Source organism: Vombatus ursinus, unplaced genomic scaffold (genome assembly GCF_900497805.2).
Source record: "Vombatus ursinus unplaced genomic scaffold, bare-nosed wombat genome assembly UNPS02014778.1, whole genome shotgun sequence".
Lineage (NCBI taxonomy): Eukaryota > Metazoa > Chordata > Mammalia > Diprotodontia > Vombatidae > Vombatus > Vombatus ursinus.
In genome coordinates, this window is record NW_020954556.1 from 36,790,289 (window position 1) to 36,813,445 (window position 23,157).

Consider the following 23,157-nt stretch of genomic DNA (forward strand, 5'->3'; position numbering starts at 1 on the left):
AGAAAATGGACTTCCATCTAAAGGACTCAGCATATTAGGTTGCTTTGATCTGTTAGTGTGTATTTGAAAGCAAGGTAAAATCATGTCTTCCTGCTACTTTTCTGTATGTTTTATCATTTCAAAATGATTAGTCTGAATAGATTAGGCTAGAAGAGCTATTATGGAATTTGTGCCATAGTCTTCCTAGCTAAGTATAGAGATTGTGAATGATTTTCCTCCTTGAAATTAATTTACAAGTGGAATAAATTTGCATTAATTCTAATCAAAATTGAAGGATGAGACCAGAAGTCATGTAAAGTCAATCCTCCACTCAGTGTTGATTAGGAATTTTCTATTTTTAAAAATCTCTGATTTGAATAACTGTTAGCATAAAAACATTTTTTGAAATGTGTTAGATTGTAATGCCACAATCCTCCATGAACAATAATAATGATTATGGTCAGAAACAAAGCCTACAATCGAACATTTTAAATGTTTTCCTTGAAGCAATAATCCTCCCAATCATTACAATGATTACAAATGGATCCTTGAGTATTATAGAAATATTGGTACAAAGAAAATGTGGAGATGAGGATATTGTAATTCGAACCAAGAATGCCATAATGTCTCCACTGTGTTATATTGGAGTAGTGACTTCTAAGTCAATGTTTTATCTCTAATTTAATAGCTTGTAATTTTTTTCTTTACCAAACATATTCTGTTACCTTTGATTTTCACATCATCTTCATTTCTGAATATATCCCCCTTTCTCTTACTCAGTTATCCATGCTTTTTAGTAATTATTTCAACTTTTTTTTTTTATTATGAACTTAACAATTGTCAACCTACATGGTAAAGAAAGTCCTGTGGAGATGAGTCTGCAGTTCAGCCTGAAGAGGGATGAAAGCCTGGACTCCTTGTTAATCCTCACACAAGACACATCATTTCCTGACTCCTAACTAGCTGTTCCATGCCTAGAATTCTCTCCCTCCTCTTTGCCTACTGGTTTCCTAGCTCAAATCCTACCTTTTTACAGGAAGCATTCCCAAATCCCCCTTAATTCTAGTGCCTTCTCTCTTTCGATTATCTCCAATCCCATATATATCTTGTTTGTACAAAAAAAAAGAACCACCTGAAAGCAAAACCAATGGACTTGCCAACTATTGATTAAGTAGAACAAGAGCTTACAACACACCCTTGTTTAAACTTTAAAAAACAGCCTCTCATTTCTTGTATTGCCTTGTTCAGAGCTTTATTCAGGCCTATTATACTATATCATAGTTTTTTATTCCTTTGTAAATTATTTGTTTTATGGAAACTGCCATAAAATCTAGTTTGTTCTCCACTAGTCATGAAGTCCCTAGCCTCTTATCCCTACTCACAGTTTGAGTCTAGTGGTAATTGAAAATTCTGAGGAGAGGACAACTTCACCAGCACAAGGTTCAGAACTAAGACATGGTTACATACCCTTGAAAACTAACCCAAACTATGACTGCCAGGTTCTTAACCAAAAAGATAGAAGACAACATTTTCTCTGATCATCGTGACTCTCAAACCTTTCCAAAGCAGAAATTATGTACCAAGATAAAGCAATTTCAGCTGTCTCCATGGTGTAAGATAGTGGTGTCAAATACAAATAGAAAGGGATCATTGCAGATTGCATATTGATTTAGAAAACAATAAATGAACATTATCTAGATTGTATTTTTATTTATTTTGTTGAACATTTCCTAATTACATTTTAATCTATTTTTGTGGCCAGCTAGTTAGGCCCAATTTGATACCTCTGGTCTAAGATACCAGCAACCAAAAAAAAAAAGGTAAAAATTCTATGAATTAATGCTTAACTCCCACTCTCTCAGCACCCCTTCCCAGCACCTACCATTCTGTGCACTTATTACTAGACCCATGGACTTACAAAAAAAAAAAAATAGTCCCACAATCTTGCCTGCTACCCCTTCCTCTTTCCAGTGCTATGCAGAGACAAGCACTAAAGTGCAAGCATTTGCTGAGGCCTTGAGAGCCAGCATCTTGGCAGCATTCTGTGTTGCAAAAGATCTCTGTAGAAGAATGAAGGAACAGAGGGAAATGCCTGGGCTTGAGACAGATCTCAACCCCTACCCCTACCCCAGACCTACCCACTCCCTTCTTCTCATAGCCTCAGACATCCGGAAGCACAGCAGAAAGTCATAGACTGCAGCTGGGGGAGAGTGTGGGGGATGGGGGAGGAGTTGCTTTGGGGCAAATGAAGTCACTGGGCCAAGCTCATAACCATTTTCCCTCAGGAAAAAGGCACAGTAGGGAGAAGACGGGTCTGAAGTCAGAGGAATGTCTGAAAATGCATAATAGGCAACTCTGAACAAAGGGTGATTGTATGACCCTGCATCTTCTGTTTAGTAGTAAGTAGGAGTTGAAGTAGTGTAGTGAGTAGCTGCTCTGGGGAGTTTGGAGCGCCATATACTTAACAGTGATTTCTTCTGGTCACTCCTTGGTGCTACCCAGCCTGGTCTCTACGAACAGAGACCTCCATAAACATGGTCATAAGGTCCAAGGGGAGAGATTGCTGAAGAGCCTGCTTTACATCTTTCAGCGCGGTGGCCCATTCTGGGCCCCACTTGAAAGATACAGTGTCAGGGGTGACTCAGTATATGAGGGCCATCAAGATATCCAGGTGATGAATGTGAGTTTCCCCAAAACTAAAGAGTCTAATAAGTCTCTGGGCTTCCTTAGATTGTGGGGAAGCAAGTGTCAGTAGCTTATTCTAGACTGTGCCTGGAGTCCTCTGGGATTTCCTTGCCCACCGTATTTCCCAAAAATTGACAGAGCAGGCTGGACCCTAGATTTTCTTAGGGTCAATGTTCCTACCCTTTGTCCTTCATATGGGCCAACAAATGATCTAGGATCACTGTGGCCTCATCGATGCCCTCAGGAAGGGAGGTCTCTTTCAGGCCTCACAAGTCTCATGGCAGGCAGGAGCTGGTAATTTAAGGTAGGTCAGTCAGTCAATAGGCATTTATTAAGCACCTACTATATGCCTACTATATATAAACTGTGTTAAACCCTGGGGATACAAATGAAGATAAAAGAATCCCTGGTCTCCAAGGAGCTCACAGTCTAAGGGGGCAGACAACATGCAAACCACTATGCACACACTATCCTATGTACAGTACATACAAGATAAATTGACGATCATTAACACAGGGCAGGCATTAGCATTAAGGGGGATCAGGAAAGACTTCTTGTGGAAGATGAGATTTTAGCTGAGATACAACAGAAGCCAGGGAAGTTAGGAGGTAGAAATGAGGAGGGAGAACTCTAGGAATGAGGGGACAACCAGGGAAAATGCTGGGAGTCAAGAGATGGAATATTTAGAGGAATAGCAAGGAGAACAGGATCACTGGATCACAGAGAATATGAAGTGAAGGAAGGAATAAAAAGATCGGCAAGGTAGGAATGGGCCAGCTTATGAAGAGCTTTAAAAGCCAAGTAGAGAATTTGTATTCAATCCTGGAGGCAATGAGGAACCACTGGAGTTAAATGAATGGAGAGAGGGTTGGAGGGAAAGGAGAGTTGTGATGTGCTCAGGCCTGAGCTTTAGGAAGATCACTTTGACAGCTGAGTGGAGGATGGACCAGAGTGGACAGAGACTTGGAGCAGGTAGATCAACCAGCCAGCTATTGAAAGACTTTAGGTGGATAGCTGAACCCAGACACCCTGGGAAGTCTCAAGAGAGATGGATGAGACAGGTGGCTGGACCTGGTTTTACTCAGGGCTCCCTGGGAATGTCTGGGGGCAAAGACAAAGGTTGGGAGGCAAGTGGCCTAGATCCAGGGATCCCTGGCAAATCTCTGTAGAGATTTCCATATAGGAGCAGTGTTCACTCTTTTTCCCATTGCATCTCGACTGTGCTAAAGTGGGAATAAATTTCCCAACTCTCTATAGCAATTAGAATTTTACGGGGCAGCGAGGTGGCACAGTGGATAGAGCTCCGGCCTTGGAGTCAGGAGAACCTGACTCCAAATTCAAATCTGGCCTCCGACACATAACACTTACTAGCCATGTGACTCTGGGTAAGTCACTTTATCCCGATTACCCATCAATAAAAAGAAAAAAAAAACTTTTCCTATATTTCTAAACCCATACCAGTGTTAATCACACAAGTGAGGGTTGGCATAAAAAGAAAAAAGATTCTCCCTCTGTACTGCTGCCTGCTGCCAGGGATGCTGGAGGGGAAAAAAGCCCTGAGCTGCCAGCTGGGAGCAGAACTGGAGAGGTTTCTCCCAATCCTAGTCTATGGGTCTTTGCCCTTTCTGAAGGAGCCCAACACTATCCCAAGCTGATGCTGAGCTTCAAGCAGTAGTGAAGATGATAGCTGTCATGGAGGAGCAAGCCCAGTTGAGGAAAGGAACAGCCCCATATGGCAGCAATTGAGTAGCCCAGCAGAGGGAATCTGGTGAATCCACCCATCCCGCTGAGATCCTAGCCCCTGGGGATCCAGCCCAGTTTAGCTCTGGTGTGGCTCAGCCCAGCAACTGAATCATCATCATCATGATTCTGATCACTGTGATCCTCTTCCTCCATCTCGTAACTAGCATTTCTATAGCTCTTTAAAGTTTGCAAAATGCTTTAAAAAGATCTCATTTTACCCTCACAACCCACCCTAGGAAACAGGTGCTATTACTATCCCCCATCTTACAGATAAGGAAACGGAGGAAAACAAAGGTTAAGTGACTTGAGCAGAGTTACACAGAAATGTGCCCGAAACAGAATTGGAATCAGGTCTGTCATGGCTTCCAAGACAGCTTTCTGTCCAATGTACTACACTGTTTGTCTCCAAAAAGCCTCCAAAAAACCAGGCTGAGAAAGCCAAGCTAAAAAGATATCACCAAAATGGTTAACTCTAAGATAGTATCTACCTGATAAACAGCATTCACAACACAGGTGCTATATACACTTAAAAGTATACATACTGCATTTTAATGTAAAAGATCTTTAAAACTGATTGTTACATTATATGACTAAGTACATTCATTTAGTTTGGATTCTTCTTACAGATATAGAGTTTGTTTCAAATTGCGAATTTAAGCTTTTTTTCCTGGTTGCCTTTATCCCCCTCATTCTTTAAACCAACAAATCGTTCTTATTCAGATGTACAATTTAAATAATTCATATGGTTCACAGACCAGAATTTTTTGTTGAGCTCAGCAGTATGAAAATTTACAACAAAACCTCTTGCTGTTTCCAGGAACAAGTTTCCACCCTGTGGAATCCTGAGGTTTAGGCTGAAGGTCTACATTGTGATCAGAGAATTATCTCTGAGTTACATTAAAGAAAAGAAGATGAAGGATTTCTCAGCCGGTGGTAAAGCAGCAATTTCCAATTGAGTCTAATTAGCATATCATACAGTGTTTATTTCATGTTTCTGTCAGACTAGACCTCTGGTGTGCACAATATAACAAGGATGCAATTGGAAAAGACTCATTTTATAAAGCTAAAGATTAAAATTGTAAGAAAAAAAGTCATAACAGGAAATAAATGTTGCTTGGTTGTACCAAGGAGAGCCATGAAATTGCTTATACATTGAAAACTGCTAACAAAATCACATACAGAAAATGTTTTCTTCGTGCCCATTTCACTCAGAGAAAACTAGATACAATCTTTTATGGAGAAATTGCAAGTAAAGCATAATTTTATGAGATTCAAGAGGAAACATTAAAAGACTCTATGTAATTTCCAGGTGGTAAAGAGACAAAAATTCCTAATTGTTGATGAAAATTCAACACATATATCTTTAAAAGTATCAGTATATTTCTTATTAGTAGGTCAATAGTGACTAATCTCAAATGTTTTACACCTGGAATTTAGCATGTAAAGTGTTAGAAATAAGGCCTTAGAGAAATAAAGCCTTCTAGTCAAAAATGACACTAAGCTCAGAGTGAGTGAAGAATCGTTTATTACAGTTCTTGCTGCGAGAGAACGGGGCAAAACCTCTCAGAAGAGATTGTGCTGATTACAGAAGTGAGAAAGTGCTTTATACTGTTAGAATGCTGAGACTCCTCCCTTCCAGGCCCAGATTGGTCTGTTCCTTTCCAGGTTATAATCTTACACATTCACCCATCCCATGTCCCCTTGACATGCCCCCCACCCATCTCTCTTCATCCAAAAGATCGTGCCCTTAGTCCTACTTAGGTCTAGTTAAAACTGGTTCTGCCCTCTAGAACTTTATGGTCTATTAAAAAATTAGGGCCCTACTCATTGGCTTGCCCTTTCAAGGTTTTGCAAGCTTGTTAAAACAATATAACTTCTTTGCTGATGTTGTAAGATGTCAAAGGTTATCTTAAATTGTGGGTGCTTGATACCTTGTCCCTTACAAAAGTTTTTTAAACAACGAGAATTATTGCTGAGTTTTAACAACAGCTGCAACTGCAAATAATTGGTCTCTGTTAGCACACAAAGATTTACTGTATATAATGGAGTTATAGGTTGACCTATATTTTAAAACTAAGCATTTTAGTATTGTGTCAATGCTCATTATATAGAAAAAAATATGAGGGACTTTCAAGTTAATCTAGTCCATTCTTGTCAAATTACAGAAAAGAAATAAAACTGAAGCCCTGAAGTGTTGAGTACCTTGCTGAATATCACATAACTAGTTAGATATGGGATCAGAAGCCAAGTATGCTGATTTTTTTGAAAAGAAAAACATATTTCTATAAATCATTTGGGGGGCTGATATTTTCCCAAACCCCAATACAGTATAGCATTTTCCTTAAATTATATGAAAAGAAAGGATATAAGATATGATCATGAAAAACACGTCAGGAGAAACTAGCCTAACTTGCACAGGAGTCAGGCTATCACCCCTACCACCAGTTGTTGTTGTTTTGTCCTTAGTTCTGAAGAGGACCCAGGCTGCAGGAAGATGATGTCATGACTTGCAAGTGAATTGGATTAAGGTGAGGAAGGATGCAGCAAAGTCACCAACCTCACTTTCTCCTTCAGAGCCATATGGGTCCAGTGGCTAGATCTACCGGAAATGGCCTGGGATGCAATGGGAGACCTTGGCTTTTTTAAGCTAATCTTTCTGACTTCTCACTTTGACTGAGGCAACACCTATTGAGTGATTTAGGCTGGTTAAGAAATGAGCCAAGGAATTGCCACTTTTATCTAATTTTTAAAAAATCAATCTGGGAGGGAAAGACCCCCCAGGGTTTCTGACCAAAACCGAAACAATTACTATTCAGTTCAACCGGAGCCTTGGAGGCCCAAACAATAGACTACTAAGTGGTGCTTGGGCCAGGACTAATTGTTGGCCAATCAGTGAGAGCCAGAGTGAGTTGCGTCTTTAAGGCAGAAATTTGGCCAGTAGACCCCAAGATACCTTGCTAGGTTTACAACATTTACCTTCCTTTGAGCAGAGCACTCAAAGGTGAGGGCATGATACTCCATGTGAACAGAGGGAGAGGAAGGAGGGAAGGAAAGGGAAAAGAGAGGAGAGGAAGGAGCTGAGCTGCCCAACTGGAACTGGCCAGTTGGGTCCCCAGTGGGGCTGATGAGGAATGCATCACCCTTATGAATTTGGGTCCCCACTGTTTGAGGAGGGATTGATGAATTCATCATCCTTGTCCTTTTTCCCAAATGAGTGCCTACTCAAATAGAGGGGGGAAGATTCAAATTGACTGGTCAATGAGAAGCCCATTATCTCAGTACCACTTAAAGCCACTTTAGGAGATAATGAGATTCAAGGAGATTGGTCAATGAAATACTGAAACTCACTGGGGCCCCTAGTGGTGGGATTGGGTCAGAGAATATGGAATTTTAGTCATATTTTTAGCATACTTCTAAATTACTTGACTAATTCACAGGTCTACCAACAGAACATCAGTGTACCTCTTTTTCCACAACCCCTCCATCTTTTATTATCTTGGCCACTTTGCTAGGTGTGAAGTGATACCTCAGAGTTGTGTGGTACAGCAACTCTCACACAATTAAATTCAGAGACTTCTCAAGGTGGAAGGAAAAAATTACTCTTCATTACAATCTCGCGAGAAGGGGCATCTACTCCTCCAGTACACTACCAGCAGGAGAGAGGAGCAAGGTTATATATCTTAACGCAAACAAGAAACTCCCACCCCGCCAGTATCCCTTACTCCCATTGGCTGGGAGGCGGGCTTACATTCTAGGCGCGAAAATCTTTCCCATTAGCAAAGAACAAGGAAACAGGATATAGCCAATCCAAACATACATGTCCTTCTTTAGTATACTTAATGCTTACGTGGCAGTGGCAATCAGGAGAGGGTTTAGGGCCGAATTAAACTTATGGCCTGTTCGTTGTCTCAGAGCCTATCTCTAGTTTCGAGACAGTCTTTTCATCACCACCCTGAGAAGTCTTCACAGAGGTTATATCTTATTCAGAGCTATTTTGATTCATATTTCTCTTATTATTAGTGACTTAGAGCAATCTTTCATAGTCATTAATAAATTACAAATCTTTTGTGAACTTATCCCTTGGGGATCTTGTTCTTATATATTTGTATAAGTTTCCTATATATCTTGGATATCAGGTGTTTATCAAAGAGATTTGCTGCAAAGATTCCCCCCCACACCAAATGACAGCTTCTCTTCTTAAAAAATACCATCTGAGTTGCTATGGCCAAAGGGAAAAAAAAAAAATCACCCTAAGTAATGAGCCTTTCTAATTAGCCTGGCTGTTCTTCGTATAAGAGATGAACAGTTTCTCACTAGACCCATATTCGAGGTTTTTTAATTTTGGTAGAATGTTGATAAAGTTATTGTTGAGGTTCAGGGGTACCCCAACAGGTGGTCTTGAAAGAATTTAGATTATGCTGTCTCGAAGTCAAGTAAGGCACTTAAAAAGGCATTTATTTTGGGTAACACAACATATCAAGCATGCCCCTCTGCTCCTTAAGGGATATGCCCACTAAAGGGAACATCATCTGATTAAAGAAGATATACCCTGGCCAGGAGAGGCTAGGGATTCTTATAGAGGAAAACCTGCCATGATTGGTCTGAAGATGAGGTAACCATGGACAGAGTTCAGAATTTTGGGCATTATTTATTATTATTATTATTATTCCATTGTGCATTCCATAGGTGTGTGTGTGTGTTAGTTTCCATATTTCATTGACCAGACTACTTGAATCTCATTGACTAAGGTGGCTTTAAGTGGTACTTGAGATAATGGGCTTCTCATTGACCACTGTATTTGAATCTCAATGGTGTCAAGGTGTAGAGGCAACCGTGATTGTGATGTAGGGGAAAGAGGCCTAGAGTAGAAGTCTGGTGGCTTGAGTATAAATTCCAGCTCAGCTACTTGCCACATACCTATATGATCTTGATTAAATCATTAAATTTCACTATGCCTAATTTCCCCATCTATAAAATGAGGGGGTTTTGGATTACATGATACCAAAAGTTCCTTTCTGTCCTAAAACCACAATCCCATAATCATGACTCAGCTTGGGCTCCACTGGCAAAGGAAACTACCAATCAAAGCTTTAGTTTTCTAACTAAATTGGTGTTTATCAATGATTTATCAGATTTGGGATTCAAATCATTAAAAGTTGTTCATCCATTTAGGGGCATACATATGTCAGTAGTTGTTCACCAAATTTGGGGGGATCACACAACATTGGTAACTTATCAAATTGTGGGACAGACACAGAAGTCATTGTCAAACTATACTATTAAAGTCCTTATCTTGTTACAGAAAAACTACTTACATAACAATCCTGTTGTTGTTCAGCCTAGTCTGACTCTTCATTGCCCTGTGGACCATATTGTCCTTCAGGTTTTCTTTGTAAAGATACTTTGCCATTTCCTTCTTCAGTGGATTAAGGCAAACAGAGGTTAAGTGACTTGCCCAAGGTCACACAACAAGTAAGTGTCAGAGGCCAGATTTGAACTCAAGGCTTCCTGACTCTAGGTTCAGTGCTCTATCCAGTGAGCCACCTAGCTGCCCCTATACAACCACGAAGTCACAAAATGAAGGCATAGAACAGCAAGAAGATGCTCATCTTAAATTAACAGTACTTATTCCCACTACATCTTTATAATGTAGAAGCATAGATTTACCATTTGAAGGCACGATAGGTGGAGAACAGAAATTTCTTAGGGAAATTGATTAAGGGTGGTAACCAAAATTTAGAATAAAGAATAACTCCAGTCTGGTCTCCACTTACCAGAAATAAGGGCTATTAACTTGTCTAGAGGCAGTCTTTGTGCATTCTTACAGGGATTGACTAAGGATTAAGATATTGATCTCTGGAAGAATGTCCTCTGGGAGAACTCTTGAGGGGAGTGGTCAATGGAAGAACTGGGTAGTTTGCTTTGGAATGTTAACCCCAAACTGCATTTTAACATATTATGATCTTTTCATGTTCAAAATTTCTACAAATGTCACTTCAAAATCATCTGGGAGTAGGGAGTCATGTCAAATGTCATGAGGGTAACTACGCCATTTGTACATTTCTCTTCAAGCTAGAAATGGTATGGATATAAAATGTTAAATGAAATTATTTCTGACAGATTTGTGCCTAAAACAGAAAATATTAATATTTTTCTTGAACATTAGGAATGATAAAATGTTACATGGGCATTAATTTATTTAAACATACAATAATCGCCAAATAATGGGGTTGGAATCTGGGCCCCAGAAAGGAAAAACCCTGGATTTTCCCATGTGGCCAAATCTCTGGCATTTGCCCAAGGCTATAATCCCATCAACTGGCATTTCATTACACCCAATCTCCCCTCTGCTGTCTTCCCCCTTAATCCTAGCTAGGCTCCTTTCTCCCTTGGCCCCAAGGTCCAGGTCCCAGGAGTTCTGTTCAACCCAGTTTACTGGCCAGTCCTAGGTCCCTCCCACAGGCTTTCTGTATATAAGGTCCATCTTGTCTCCATTAAGATGCTTGGATTCTTATAATCTAGCCACTGCTCAGATTCTTAAAATCTAGCCAATAGTTTACTAATGTTCAGACTCCTTAAGAGTCTGCCCAATATGATGAATGTTCTAATAAACCTTCTCTTTGGCTGAAAGAAGGCTTGGGTCGAATTCTTTCGGGCAGGACCCCTCCTCCAGCCACCCCAGACTACTTGGCCACTCCTAGATCCTGCCACAGTCTTTCTGTATATAAAATCTATCTGGCCTCCATTAAGGTGCTCAGATTCTTAAGATTTGGCCCCTTTATGTTATTCATACAAATGCTTAGATTCCTTAAGAATCTGTACAATATGGCTGATTCTTTAAATCTCACCCACCCCTTGATTGATGTTCTAATAAACCTTGTCTTTGGCTGAAAGAAGGCTTGGGTCAAATTCATCCGGGCAACATCTGTGTGTCGTGATTTTGGGGTCTCAGCACCCCTAAACCTTTAAACCTCAACTTAAGAAAAAGAAAACAGGTGAAGATATCTAACGCTATTAGATATCAAAATGTTTGCTGTGTGTGTTCATTGAGGAACTGTTATTTGGTGGGAAGGGAGTGAAGCAATGCATGTAAAGCTTGGGTATTCTACCCAATAAGAAATAGTGATCACAAGTTTAGCTTGAACCTGAAGACTACATGTCCTTTTCTAATAATATTAAGGAAGCAGATACCTATAATTCTAGCCCAGTACACTGTCTCTGAAGAGAAAAAAGTGGCCAAATTTCTGGTCCCAACATCCTGCTTCCCGTTCTGGCAAGATTTAAAGTCTCTCCTCCCCCCCCCCCCCAAAAAATTAAACCTCCTTTTGGAGAAAGGTGGAAGGAGAAGAGGTTAGGGATATTTGTTTTGCCTCCCTACCAGGTGTAATAACAACACTCCCATCCTACACGTGGGGGACATCTCTTGCTACAGTATCATAAAGCAGAAATTACAAAATTTGATAGTAGAAAATGAATAGAACAAAATACAAAAAATCATTAACAGAACCTAAAATATAAAATATTAGTGTTGATAAACATATACTTTAAAAATGATGAGAAATGAAATCACTCTTCAATAAAAACTACTGGGAAAACTGGGTAAGTTGTATGGCAAAAATGAGGTTTGGATGTATACTTCACGCAGTATGCCATAACGAATTTTAACTGGATTTATGATATTTAGAATAAAAATGGACGGAAATTTTAGTAAACAAGCAAGACGTCATTGAACACAAAATCAGTAAACAAGCATTTCTTAAGAGTGGCGATGTCAAACTCACAGTATTGCAAAATGATAATTCCTTTGTACTCTGGTCTTTAAGCCCACATTTGGAGCACTGGGTTCAATTCTAGGTGTCATATTTTAGGAAGATCATTGATAACTTGGTCAAATCATTTAACCTCCCTGGGCCTCATTTTTCTGATCAGTAAATCGAAGGCATTTCTGAAATTCCCTCCAGCTCATTCATGACCCGCGTTTTGATAAAGTGGAGACATGAGGAAGGTAGTCAGAATAAAGCAACTAGAGATCATGCATTATAAAAGTGGGTTCCAGGAACTGGATATTCAACGTGAAGGAGAGAAGCATTTTTGCTATCTTTTTTTTTTGAAGACCTGTCACTTAGAAGGGGGTTAGAGGTTCTATTTGGCCCCAGGAGCAGAGCCAGGTGGAAATTACAAGTCAGTCAATAAGCATTTATTGGATGCCTAGTACTACGTGCTAAGCCTTGGTGATGGAAGAAAAGGCAAAAGACAGTCCCTGCTCTCAACGAGCTCACAATCAAAGGAGGAAGACACCTCAGCGGAGCAAACTGATCCTGACAGGGCAACGGAGGGTGAGAAAGATGGTGAAGGTCTGGGGTGGGAGAGATAGATTAAGGACTCCCAGAGAGCAGAGGGAACAGGATGTTAAGACAGCAGGAACTGACAGCCGGTGGGAGTTCCCAGGAATACGCACGCGCATGCGCACGCGCGTCCCGAGCACAGGCAGAGGAAAGACATCTCCCCTAGAGGCGGCAGAGCTTCCGGCTTCCGCAGGAAGAGGGCTTGGGGACACAATAAAGGACGGACTGGCAGCTTGTTCGGGCGCCGGAAGGGGATTCTGGAGCTTGTCCCGCCGGCTTCAAAACGACATCTCTGTTCGCCTCCTCCATCTCTCCGTGAGTAGGGTCGGCTTCACTGCTGCTGCCCTTGCCGGACACCATGCTCATTTCGTGAGATCTCGGGACATCGACCTGCCCCTTGCGTGTGTTCGCATCTCCGTGAACTTGATCCCGCGATCACTGTCACCTTGCGTCATGGACCCTGGTCCTTGCAGGGGCCTCTGATCCACCCTGGACGTCAGTGCCGAGTAACACGCCTCCACACACATCCCAAATTGCTTGGCTCCCCATTATCTTTAAGGTCAGACAAAAATATTTCGGGTGGAAGTCCCAAACGTTCTGTCCGCTGATGTTTTTGGGAATAACAACAGTAATAAGAATAGCATTTATATAGCACTTCAAGGTTTGCGAGGCGCTTTACCTACGTTATCTCATATTCAGTCCTCACAACAACCCTGGGAAATAGGTGCTGTTATTGTCCCCATTTTACAGATGGGGAAATGGGCTGAGAGAGGTTGTGACTTGCCCAGGCCGGGTTTGAACTCCCTGACTCCCAACGCCAACACTTATCTGTGCCTTTTTGCCGCTTCTGTTTTTCCAACCAAATTGCCCTATTATCGTTTAAATGAACACAGTTGTGTGTAAAGAGCCGTGGACTGGTAGTCAAGAAACGTAGGTTTTGTTCTGCTTGGTCATTAGCTTAGTAACTTAATAGGAGCTGGGTTTCCCATTTGTAAAATGAGGCAATTGGACTAGAACAGGCTAGGCAATTGGGGTTAAGTGACTTGCCCAGGGTCACACAGCTAGTAAGTGTGATGTGTCTGACCTCGGATTTGAACTCAGGTCCTCCTGAATCCAGAGCTGGTGCTCTATCCACCTAGCTGCCCCCAGATCCAGGGATTCTTAACCCGAAGGCCATGGATGCCTCAGGATAACCTTAAAAAAAAAACAACTCCAAATAAAACACATAGGATTGCAGTGGAAAAGTTATATTGAAATACAGTTATAAAAATAGTAAAAACAAACCTAACCAAAACAAAAAACCCAACAAAAACCACCAAGTTTGAAGACCCCAGGTTAAGGAACCCCTGGGCTACATGACATTTCCAAAAGACTCATGATGAAAAATGTTGTCCACCTTCAGAGAGAGAACTGATGAACTCTGAAGGCAGATTGAATTTTTTTTGGCTTTTGTTTTTTTCAGGTATATAATGGGTTTCATTTTTCCTACCTTCTTAATGGCTGAAGTAGGGGGTGAAGGGAAGGAGAGAATTTGGAACTGAAAATAAAAATTAAGATTAATGTGAAAATTTTAAAAAGGAAAAAAAAGAACCCCTGGACTAGTTGATTCTTCAAGTGCCTTCCAAACAATAAATTTCTGTGGTGATAGCCATTTTATAATGCTTATTGATTGTACCTGAAATCCAGAAGACCTAAATTCAAATCCAACCTCAGACAATTAGTAGTTGACTGACCTTGGGCAAACCATTTATCTCTGTGTGTCTCAGTTTTGTTATTTGTAAGATGAAGGTAATAATAGCATTTACTTCCCAATGTTATCCAGACGGCAAAATGAGATATTTGTAAAGCGCAAAGAACCTATGTAAATGTTAGCTGTTATTATTCTAAAACATGTTTTCTAGTTCGTAACTGCATTTTTGATTATATAGTTTTTCCTGCTTCAAATGCTTACCTCTTTCTCTTTACTAATCTGTGACAATTTCTTCCTTCAACGATTGCCTTAAAACTTTCCTTTTTTTTTTTTTTTTTTTTGGCAGTTGGGTTCAAGTGACTTGCCCAGGGTCACACAGGTAGTAAGTGTCAAGTGTTTGGTCTGAGGCCAGATTTGAACTGAGGTCCTCCAGACTTCAGGGCCGGTACTCCATCCACTGCACCACCTAGCTGCCCTAAAACTTGTCATTTTAAAAGAAGGCTTCCTTGGGGCAACTAGGTGGCGCAGTGGATAGAGTACCGGCCCTGAAGTCAGGAGGACCTGAGTTCAAATCCAGCCTCCAACCAATCCCATGACACTTACTAGCTGTGTGACCCTGGGAGAGTCACTTGACCCCAATTGCCTAAAAAAAATGACTTCCTCAACTAGTTGTGGCCTACTGTGATCATTCTGAAATGCCCACAGCTCTTTGGCACCTCCGTAAGCAGTTCTTACCTAATTATTTTTCCTATAATTCATATTTTGTTCTTTTCTCTTGTTTGTATATTATCATATATTTACTGAATAGATCTAAATCTTAATGGCTTTATTTCTTAGATATTAAGGAAGATATTTCTTGTAAGTTTCTTGGGTTGGGGAAAACGTAGGAGGTTTTTGAAAACCTAGTAAAAGATCCAGAAGTAAACAGGGTGGTGACTTGTGATTTTAGAATGAGCCTAGAAAAAAATGAATTACCAAAGTAAATCTGTTTGGTGTGAAGAGCCATCATATTAGAAGATATTTGTTAGAAATGTATTTTCAAAATGAAACTGCATAAATATCTACTGCAGTTGATGTATGAGAAATGTCTTGTTTACATTAACAGATATTTCAGATCTGTGTTGATTTTAAAACATTTTTTATAGGAGGAAAATGAACATAGGAATAATACTGAAGTTGGAAAATCTGATGCTGTTTCCCAGCGCTTACAGGCAGCTGCATATTCTGTGTCGAAGAAGAGTTTGTTTGGTACAATGGAAGCTTGTGCCCTCCTTCACTTACCCTGTGCATACTACCCTGTGTGTACCACAATCCTGGCAAACAGACACGTTCATCAATGTTGCTTTATCACCGTGTAGGCTTTTAAGTTTAAAGAAGGTACTCAACATCTGTTTAATAGTCACTTTATTGTTAATGCTAAGATAAAAGTACCCAGTGCCATTCTTAAAATAATTTTGAATATTTTGTTATTTAAAGACTCCTTATTTATAAATGCTGCATACTAAGTGATATTTTTTGGTGGGGGTAGGGAGAAGAAGAGAATTTTCAATTGGCCAGAAATACTGATAATAATTGGCATTAATATAGTGCTTCAAAATTTACAAAACTTTATATATTATTTCATTTGATTCTCTCAATAACCTTTTATTTTCAGAATTATTATACCCATTCTGCAGATGAGAGTAATGGACCTCAGAAAGTTAACCTTCCCATGGTCACACAGCCAGTAATTTTCAGAAACAAGATTTGAACCCAGGTTTCTCCTGATTTCAAGTCCATCACTGTCTGCTACCAGGCTGCCATTTTATTACATTAAAAACAGTATATGTTGTCTTAAATTAATATTGTTACATGTCACTTTCAGCCTGAAGATCAAATTATTTGTGAAAATATATATTTGAAAAGAATTTAGTAGCTATTGTATGAAAAAAAGATAAGCCACAAATAATCTAATTGTGCCACTTAGATTTCTTTCTTCTTTTATATTCTTCTTTTTTTATAGGGAGAAAGACCACAGAAATCTAAGTTACCTTGGAAGAACTCTAAAAAGGAACAGCAGGAGGTAGAGGTATGGAATGGAATGAGTGTTGAAGACCTTGCCAGATCTATGAATAAAGACATAGGTGAGCCAGATGTCTTTGAAAGGAAAAGAAAGCCAAGAATACTGGAGAGCTAGTGTTTATTTATCATTAAATTGAGACAATCAAGGATGAAAAATAGAATATAGTTTAAAGAATAACGTGTTTAAGTGTTTTCTAGACTTCTTCAGGTTATGGGTCATAATTAATCCTGTGTCTAAGACAAATCCAAAAGACTCACGATGAAAAATGCTGTCCACATCCAGAGAAAGAACTATGGAGTTTGAACGCAGATGGAAGCATACTATTTGCTCTCTTTTTCTTGTTTTCTTTCATTTCTTCTTTCTCGTGGTTCCTCCCATTAGTTCTAATTCTTTATATCATGATTAATGTGAAAATATGCTTAATATGAACATATAAGTAGAGCCTATATCAGATTGCATGCCATCTTGGGGAGAGGGACAGAGAGGGAGGAGGAGAAAATTTAAAACTTAAAATCTTTTGGAAATGAATGTTGAAAATTAAAAATAAATAAATTATTAATAAATAAACAATTAATCCTAGGACAGATTGCCACATACAGTTTTCTGTCTTTAGCAAAATAAGAACAAATATTTTTACTTCTTTAACCTTTCTTAGAAATTGATGTAGATTATTGAAATGAGGCCAAAGACTGTGTTTGATATTCCTGTATGCTTTTTCTCATCCATTTTTTTCCTTCATTGATTCAATATTCCATAAACATTTATTAAGCACCTACTATGTGCAATAAACTCTATTAGGTCCTGGGGTTAATAAGTTAAAAGATGATATAGCCTTTTCCCTCAAGTTGCTAATAGTATAAGGGTAAGAGGTATACACAGATCACTGTGTAATACAGTAAAGGATCTGATGAGATACAGATGAAAGATCTGATCCTCCATATGAGGAGTTAATTGAGCACAACAATGAGAGATTGAGGAAAGAGGGGTAACTGCTTAATGAGAGTGATGAAGTATCAGGGAGGTCTTCATGGAGAAGGTGGGACTTGAGGAAAAAAAGATTTCAGTATGGGGAGTTACATAGACGGAATGTGTTTCAGATGTAGGTAGAGGGATTACCTTCACAAGTATATATGGAGGTATATGAGAGCAGGATGAGAATGATAATTCTTTTTTGGCTTCATATGAACTAGGACTTGAATGATTGAAGACCTCGACTACCAGGATAGGGCATTAATGAAGGTCTTTGAACAATGAAAGTAGTTGGTCAGACCTGCATATTTGAAAGATGGCTTTGTCACCTGCATAAAGGATGAATTAGAGATCAGTTAGTAGTCCAGGCCACAGGGGATGACAACTTGCCCTAGGGTCATGGCATTGTGAATGGAAAAGAGAGGATGCAAAAGGGGTTATTTCAGAGAGAATTGACAGGACTTGTCAACTGACTTAGGAATGGCATGTGAGGAAAGAATCAAAGGAAAGAATCAAAGATGACTCTGTAGTTTTAAGTCTGGGTGCCTAGGAATATGGTGATATTTGCAATAATTGTTTTTTTTTAGCTTTAAATGCTAAGATTCTAAGTGGGAAAGTTAAGAGAAAGGGCTGGTTTGTGGAATAAAATAAAAAGTTGTGGAAATGGTGAATTTTAGGTGGTGGCAGGACTATCCAGTTGGAGATATAGAGAAGGCAGCTTGGTGCTCAGGAGGTGAGGAGTGAAGCTATATATTTGGAAGTCAGTTGAAAGAACATAATTTTGAAATCATAGCAGTAGAGATCACCAAAGGAAAAAGTGGAGGGCTGAGGACAGACCATTGTGCAATACTCACGTTTAGGGAATTAGGGATGAGGAGGTAGGAAAGAAGGCAGAGAAGGAGGAAGAGAACTAGAATAGCGTAATATAATGGAAACCAAAGAAGGAAAGAGTGTTAAACAGTGTCAAACAGGGTCAAGGAAGATCTGAGAAAAGGCCATTGTCTTTGGCAATTATGAGGTGATTGACCTTTAACTTTAAGAAAGCCGTTTCACTGGAGGATCTGGAACAGAAGCTGGTTTGGAAGGATTGAGGAATGACGATGTAAAGACCAGGAAGTGATGACTTCTCTATTGAGACATTTGTTGGTGAAAGAAAGGAAAGAGGATGGTAGTTAGAGTAATAGGGTTTAAGGAAAGTTCACCTTTTTTTAAAAAGGGTACTTGACAATATTTGTAGGCAGAGGAAAGGAGTGAGACAGAGCAAGATAATTGCTAGATCGAGTCCTATGAGTAGCAGGAAGAGATGAGATCAAGGGCATAAGAGAGGAATTAGCGTTAGAAAGGTGAAAGAACACTTCTTTCTGTAGGACAGTAAGATTTGTTTTTGGAAATGCCAGAACAAATTTACGATAACATTTTATTTTATTTTTTAAGGCAATTGGGGTTAAGTGACTTGCCCAGCGTCACACAGCTACTAAGTGTCAAGTGTTTGGTCTGAGGCCAGATTTGAACTCGGGTCCTCCTGACTTCAGGGCTGGTGCTCTGTCTTCTACGCCACCTAGCTGCCCCAATAACATTTTCACCTATAATATAGTTTTGTAGTTTTTGCTTGGCAAGGACAGCATTGGAGCCAGATTCCCAGTTAGGAATGTGCTTTGTAATTTTTCCTCTTCTGTCATTATGTTCATGAAAATATTTTAATCATCCGATTGGGATGATAAAATAAGTTAGGAAATCAAATTGTAAACTGTTTTATTGGTATATTTCTGATTTAAATTCTTTATAGAAAAACAGTGACTCATAATGCAGATTGTTGAAACAGGAAGAAACAAAACCTAAACCTTAAAACAGCAGCAGCTTTTTTTTTTGATGAGGCAGTTGGGATCAAGTGACTTGATAGGTTACAGGTAGTAAGTGTCAAGTGTCTAAGACCAGATTTGAACTCAAGTAAAACAATAGCTTTTCAATAAAAATAGTCTTATGTGAGCCAGTATTTTGTTTAACAGTGAGATTGGTAGAGTTGCAATAAGCCAAGAGAAATGGGGTTGTGTATTCCCCACTCTCGAAATGCTTCACATTTCAATGCATGTGAGTTAAAAAAAAAACTCAATTTTATTTATTCTTTCAGTGCTTTTTTTTGTTTGTTTGGTTTTCAGATTTGTTCATCTTTTCTTTGATTTTCAGAATTTCTATTTTGGTGGTGAATTAGGATTTTAAGATTTGTTGGTTTTCTGGTTTTTTAAGTTGCATGGGCAATTTATTGATCTGCTTTTTCTGTCTCCTATTGATGAAAGTATTTAGAGATATAAATTTTCCCCTAATGACTGCCCTGGCTACATCCCAATAATTTTAATATATTATCCCATTATTGTCATATTTAACAAAATTATCTCTTGTTTCTATGATTTATTCTTTGACCCACCAATTCTTTAAAATTGTTAGTCTCAAATTAATCTTTAGTCCTTTCCTTAATAATTTTTTTTTAAATAAAATTCTTATTGTAGTGTGGTCAGGAAAGATATATTTAGTATTTCTGAATTTCTGCATTTATTTGTGAGGTTTTTATGCTGTACATATATAACCTTTCTCTCTTTCATTTTTATTTCCATTCAGAAATTATGGCGATCTATCATATCTAACTTTATTGAAATTCTATTTAGATCCTTAATGTCTTTCTTTTTGGTTGGTTGGTTTGTTTTTGGTTAGATTTGTCTGGGTCTGAAAGGAGTACATTGGGGTGTTCTGCTATTATGGTTTTACTTTATATTTTTCCCTGTAACTCATTTAGAATTTCCTTTAAGTTAAATATTTGTTCACTTTTAAGTATTTAAATGCTGTTTTATTTGATGCATTCATGTTAAGTGTTGATATTAATTCATTATCTCTTTTACCTTTCAGTAAAATATAGTTTTACTGTTTATCTATGTCTGTGGCAGCTAGGTGGTACAGCAGATAGAGTGCCAGACCTGGAGTTAGGAAGAGTCATCTTCCAGAGTTCAAATCCAGTTTCAGATACTTACTAGCTATGTGACTCTGGGCAAGTCACTTAACCTCTATCTACTTCAGTTTCCTCAACTGTAAAATGGGGATAATAATAGCAACTACATCCTAGAGTTTTTGTAAGGATCAAGTGAGGTGATATTTGTAAAGGGCTTAGCACAGTGCCTTGCTATATAGGCAGCATATATATATGTAATATATAACACATGTATGCATTATATATCATGTATAATAAATAATTATATATAATCATCTTATTACAATTATGTATTATATGTACTTATACTATATATGTAGGTGCTATATAAAAATGGTACTACTACCACTACTACTACTGCTACTACTACTACTACTACCTTTAAAACCTTACTTGCTAAATATTTCCATCTTTTCTCTAAAGTTAATTTGTTATACTCATGACTAACCCTTCCCTGAGTCTCCATTCTTATGCCCCTTTCTTGTTTTCTCCTGTGTCTCTGTTGAGTTAAATGTATTTTTACATCCAACTCTGTGTGTGTGTGTTTGTATCACCCCTTTTGTGATCATTTTGGATGAAAGTGAGGTCCAAGTGTTACCTGCTTCCCTTAGCCCTTGCTGCTTCTTTGTATAGTCTTCTGTTTGTTTACTACAATTGTTTGGGATAAATTCCCCCACCCTTCATTCCCATTTTTTCTCTATGGTATTCCTTTCCCCCTTCATTTCCTTTCTTCTGTAAGATCATCAAACATAACAAAACCATTCCAAGGCATGCTGTCTTATTTAATGACATTAGGGTTCTGGGAGGACAGTTGCATCCTATCTCTTCTTAAAATATAAAACACTTCATCCCTGTTAAATCCCTTCCAGTTGATCACTTGTATTTGCCTTTTGCTATTTCTCTTGCTATTTTGTTTTTATGTCAGAGTTTCTATTCCACTCTTGTCTTTTCATTAGGGATGCTTGGAAGTTTTCTATTTCATTAAAGATCCTGTAAGATTATACCCAATTTTGTTAGGTAGGTTATTCTTGGTTATAAGTTTATAACTTTTGCTTCCTGGAGTGTCATTCCAAGCTCTTTGCTCCTTTATTGTCACAGCTGCTAAATTTTGTGTGAGTCTAACTGTGGGTCTTAAACTTGTTCTTTCTGGCTGCTTGTAGTATTTTTTGACTTGGAAGCTCTGGATTTTGGCTGTGGCATTTATTTTGTGATTTCTGTCAAGAGGTGACTGATGAATTCTTTCTATTTTAACTTTGTCCTCTTGATCTAATATGTCTGTGCAGGTTTCATTTATGATTTCTTGAAATTTTATATCCAAGATCTTTTTCTGATTGTGGCTTTCAGGTAGCCCAATAATTCTTGAATTATCTCTTCTTTATCTGTTTACCAGGTCAGTTGTTTTTGACTTGAGATCTTATACTTTTTCCTCTTTTTTAGTGTTTTGACTTTGTTTTAATATTTCTTGTCTCATGGAGTCATTAACTTCTATTTTATCTGTTTTAATTTTCAAGAAATCTATTGCATGGGTAAGGTTACCTCTAATACTACGCTATTAATTCTTCAGAATCTTTCCATGAAAGCACTCATTTCTTTTCCAGTTCTCTCTAAAATTCTTATTTAATTTATAAAATCTTTTAAAAAATCTTTTTAAAAAGTCTTATTTTATTTCTTTTAGTAATTCTAGCTAAACTTCTGCCCAAGCTGTGTTTTTCCTCGAGGCTTTGCTTGTAGATGTTTGAAATCATTCTCTTAGGGTTTGTGTCTTGAGATTTGCTGTCATAATAGTTCTTTATGGTGAGATTCTTTTTTGTTTATTTACTTATTATTTTACCCTTGCTCCTGCAATTAAGGCTTTTAGTTAGGGCCAAGCTCTTTGCAGTTCTGGAGAGAATGTCTGGGCCTTGTTTCTTTCCTGATTTGTGTTTTCTGAGATCTTGCTGCTCTTCTGGGTATTAAGTACTGTTTTCTTTAAGGTTCTTTGGAATAGCTTAGTTTGGGGATTTGCAAGCTTTCAGTGTGCTCAAAGTGGTCTGATCTAGTGTAAAAATGTATTGTTGTACTCCTAATCTGAGTTTTGCAAGCTTCTTACTCGTATGGCTTGCCCCTGGTTGTAGCTCTTGTCAACTGCCCCTGGCCCCATCCCCTTGTAAACTAATTGGAAGGCTTTGCAGTTTCAGAGAGACAGAACTGTAGGCTCTCCCTTGGCCTGAGCTCCTTGCCCTGGTTAGTTAGCTGCAAGATTCAGGCCAAGCTTTGGGATGAATTTAGTACTCCATTCCGGGGTCATGCTCAATACACGGCCTGAGACTATTCTTTGACATATTGTGGCTACATGTTCTCTCCTAAATCCTGCAGGATCTTTGATGCAGCTCTAGGGTATTCAGAACAGACCTTCCAGTTAGCTCTTCTTCCTATTCCCTACATAGCATCAAACTCACTACACAGAGAACACAGTATCAGGACTACTTGCCCTTGTGCACAGCTGTAGTTCCTACTTTAGTTTCCTTACTGAAGGCTCTGCTGGTGTCTTCCTTGCTAGATCCAGTGTCTGGTACTTGTGGGCCTCTATTTTTCTCCTTATGTTGACTGGGAAAATGATGATCACTGTGATGCTTCCTTGGGTTTCTTGACCACTACTTGATCTGGTTTCTTTTTATAGATCTTTGTTGGAGTACTTTTGGGGGAGAGCTGAGCTGTACTGCTTCCT

At 38.8% G+C, this 23,157-nt stretch overlaps 1 protein-coding gene across 1 annotated transcript in view; it reads left to right on the forward strand.

Moving 5' to 3' along the window:
* The first annotated feature begins 12,641 nt into the window (after positions 1 to 12,641).
* Positions 12,642 to 23,157, forward strand: part of MTIF2 (mitochondrial translational initiation factor 2) — a 50,967-nt gene continuing 40,451 nt past the window's right edge. Inside the window, exons 1-4 of the mRNA XM_027865013.1 lie at positions 12,642 to 12,995; positions 13,076 to 13,311; positions 15,588 to 15,819; positions 16,445 to 16,565. Coding sequence (XP_027720814.1) covers positions 12,642 to 12,995; positions 13,076 to 13,311; positions 15,588 to 15,819; positions 16,445 to 16,565 — 943 coding nt within the window. The remainder of the gene's footprint in view (positions 12,996 to 13,075; positions 13,312 to 15,587; positions 15,820 to 16,444; positions 16,566 to 23,157) is intronic.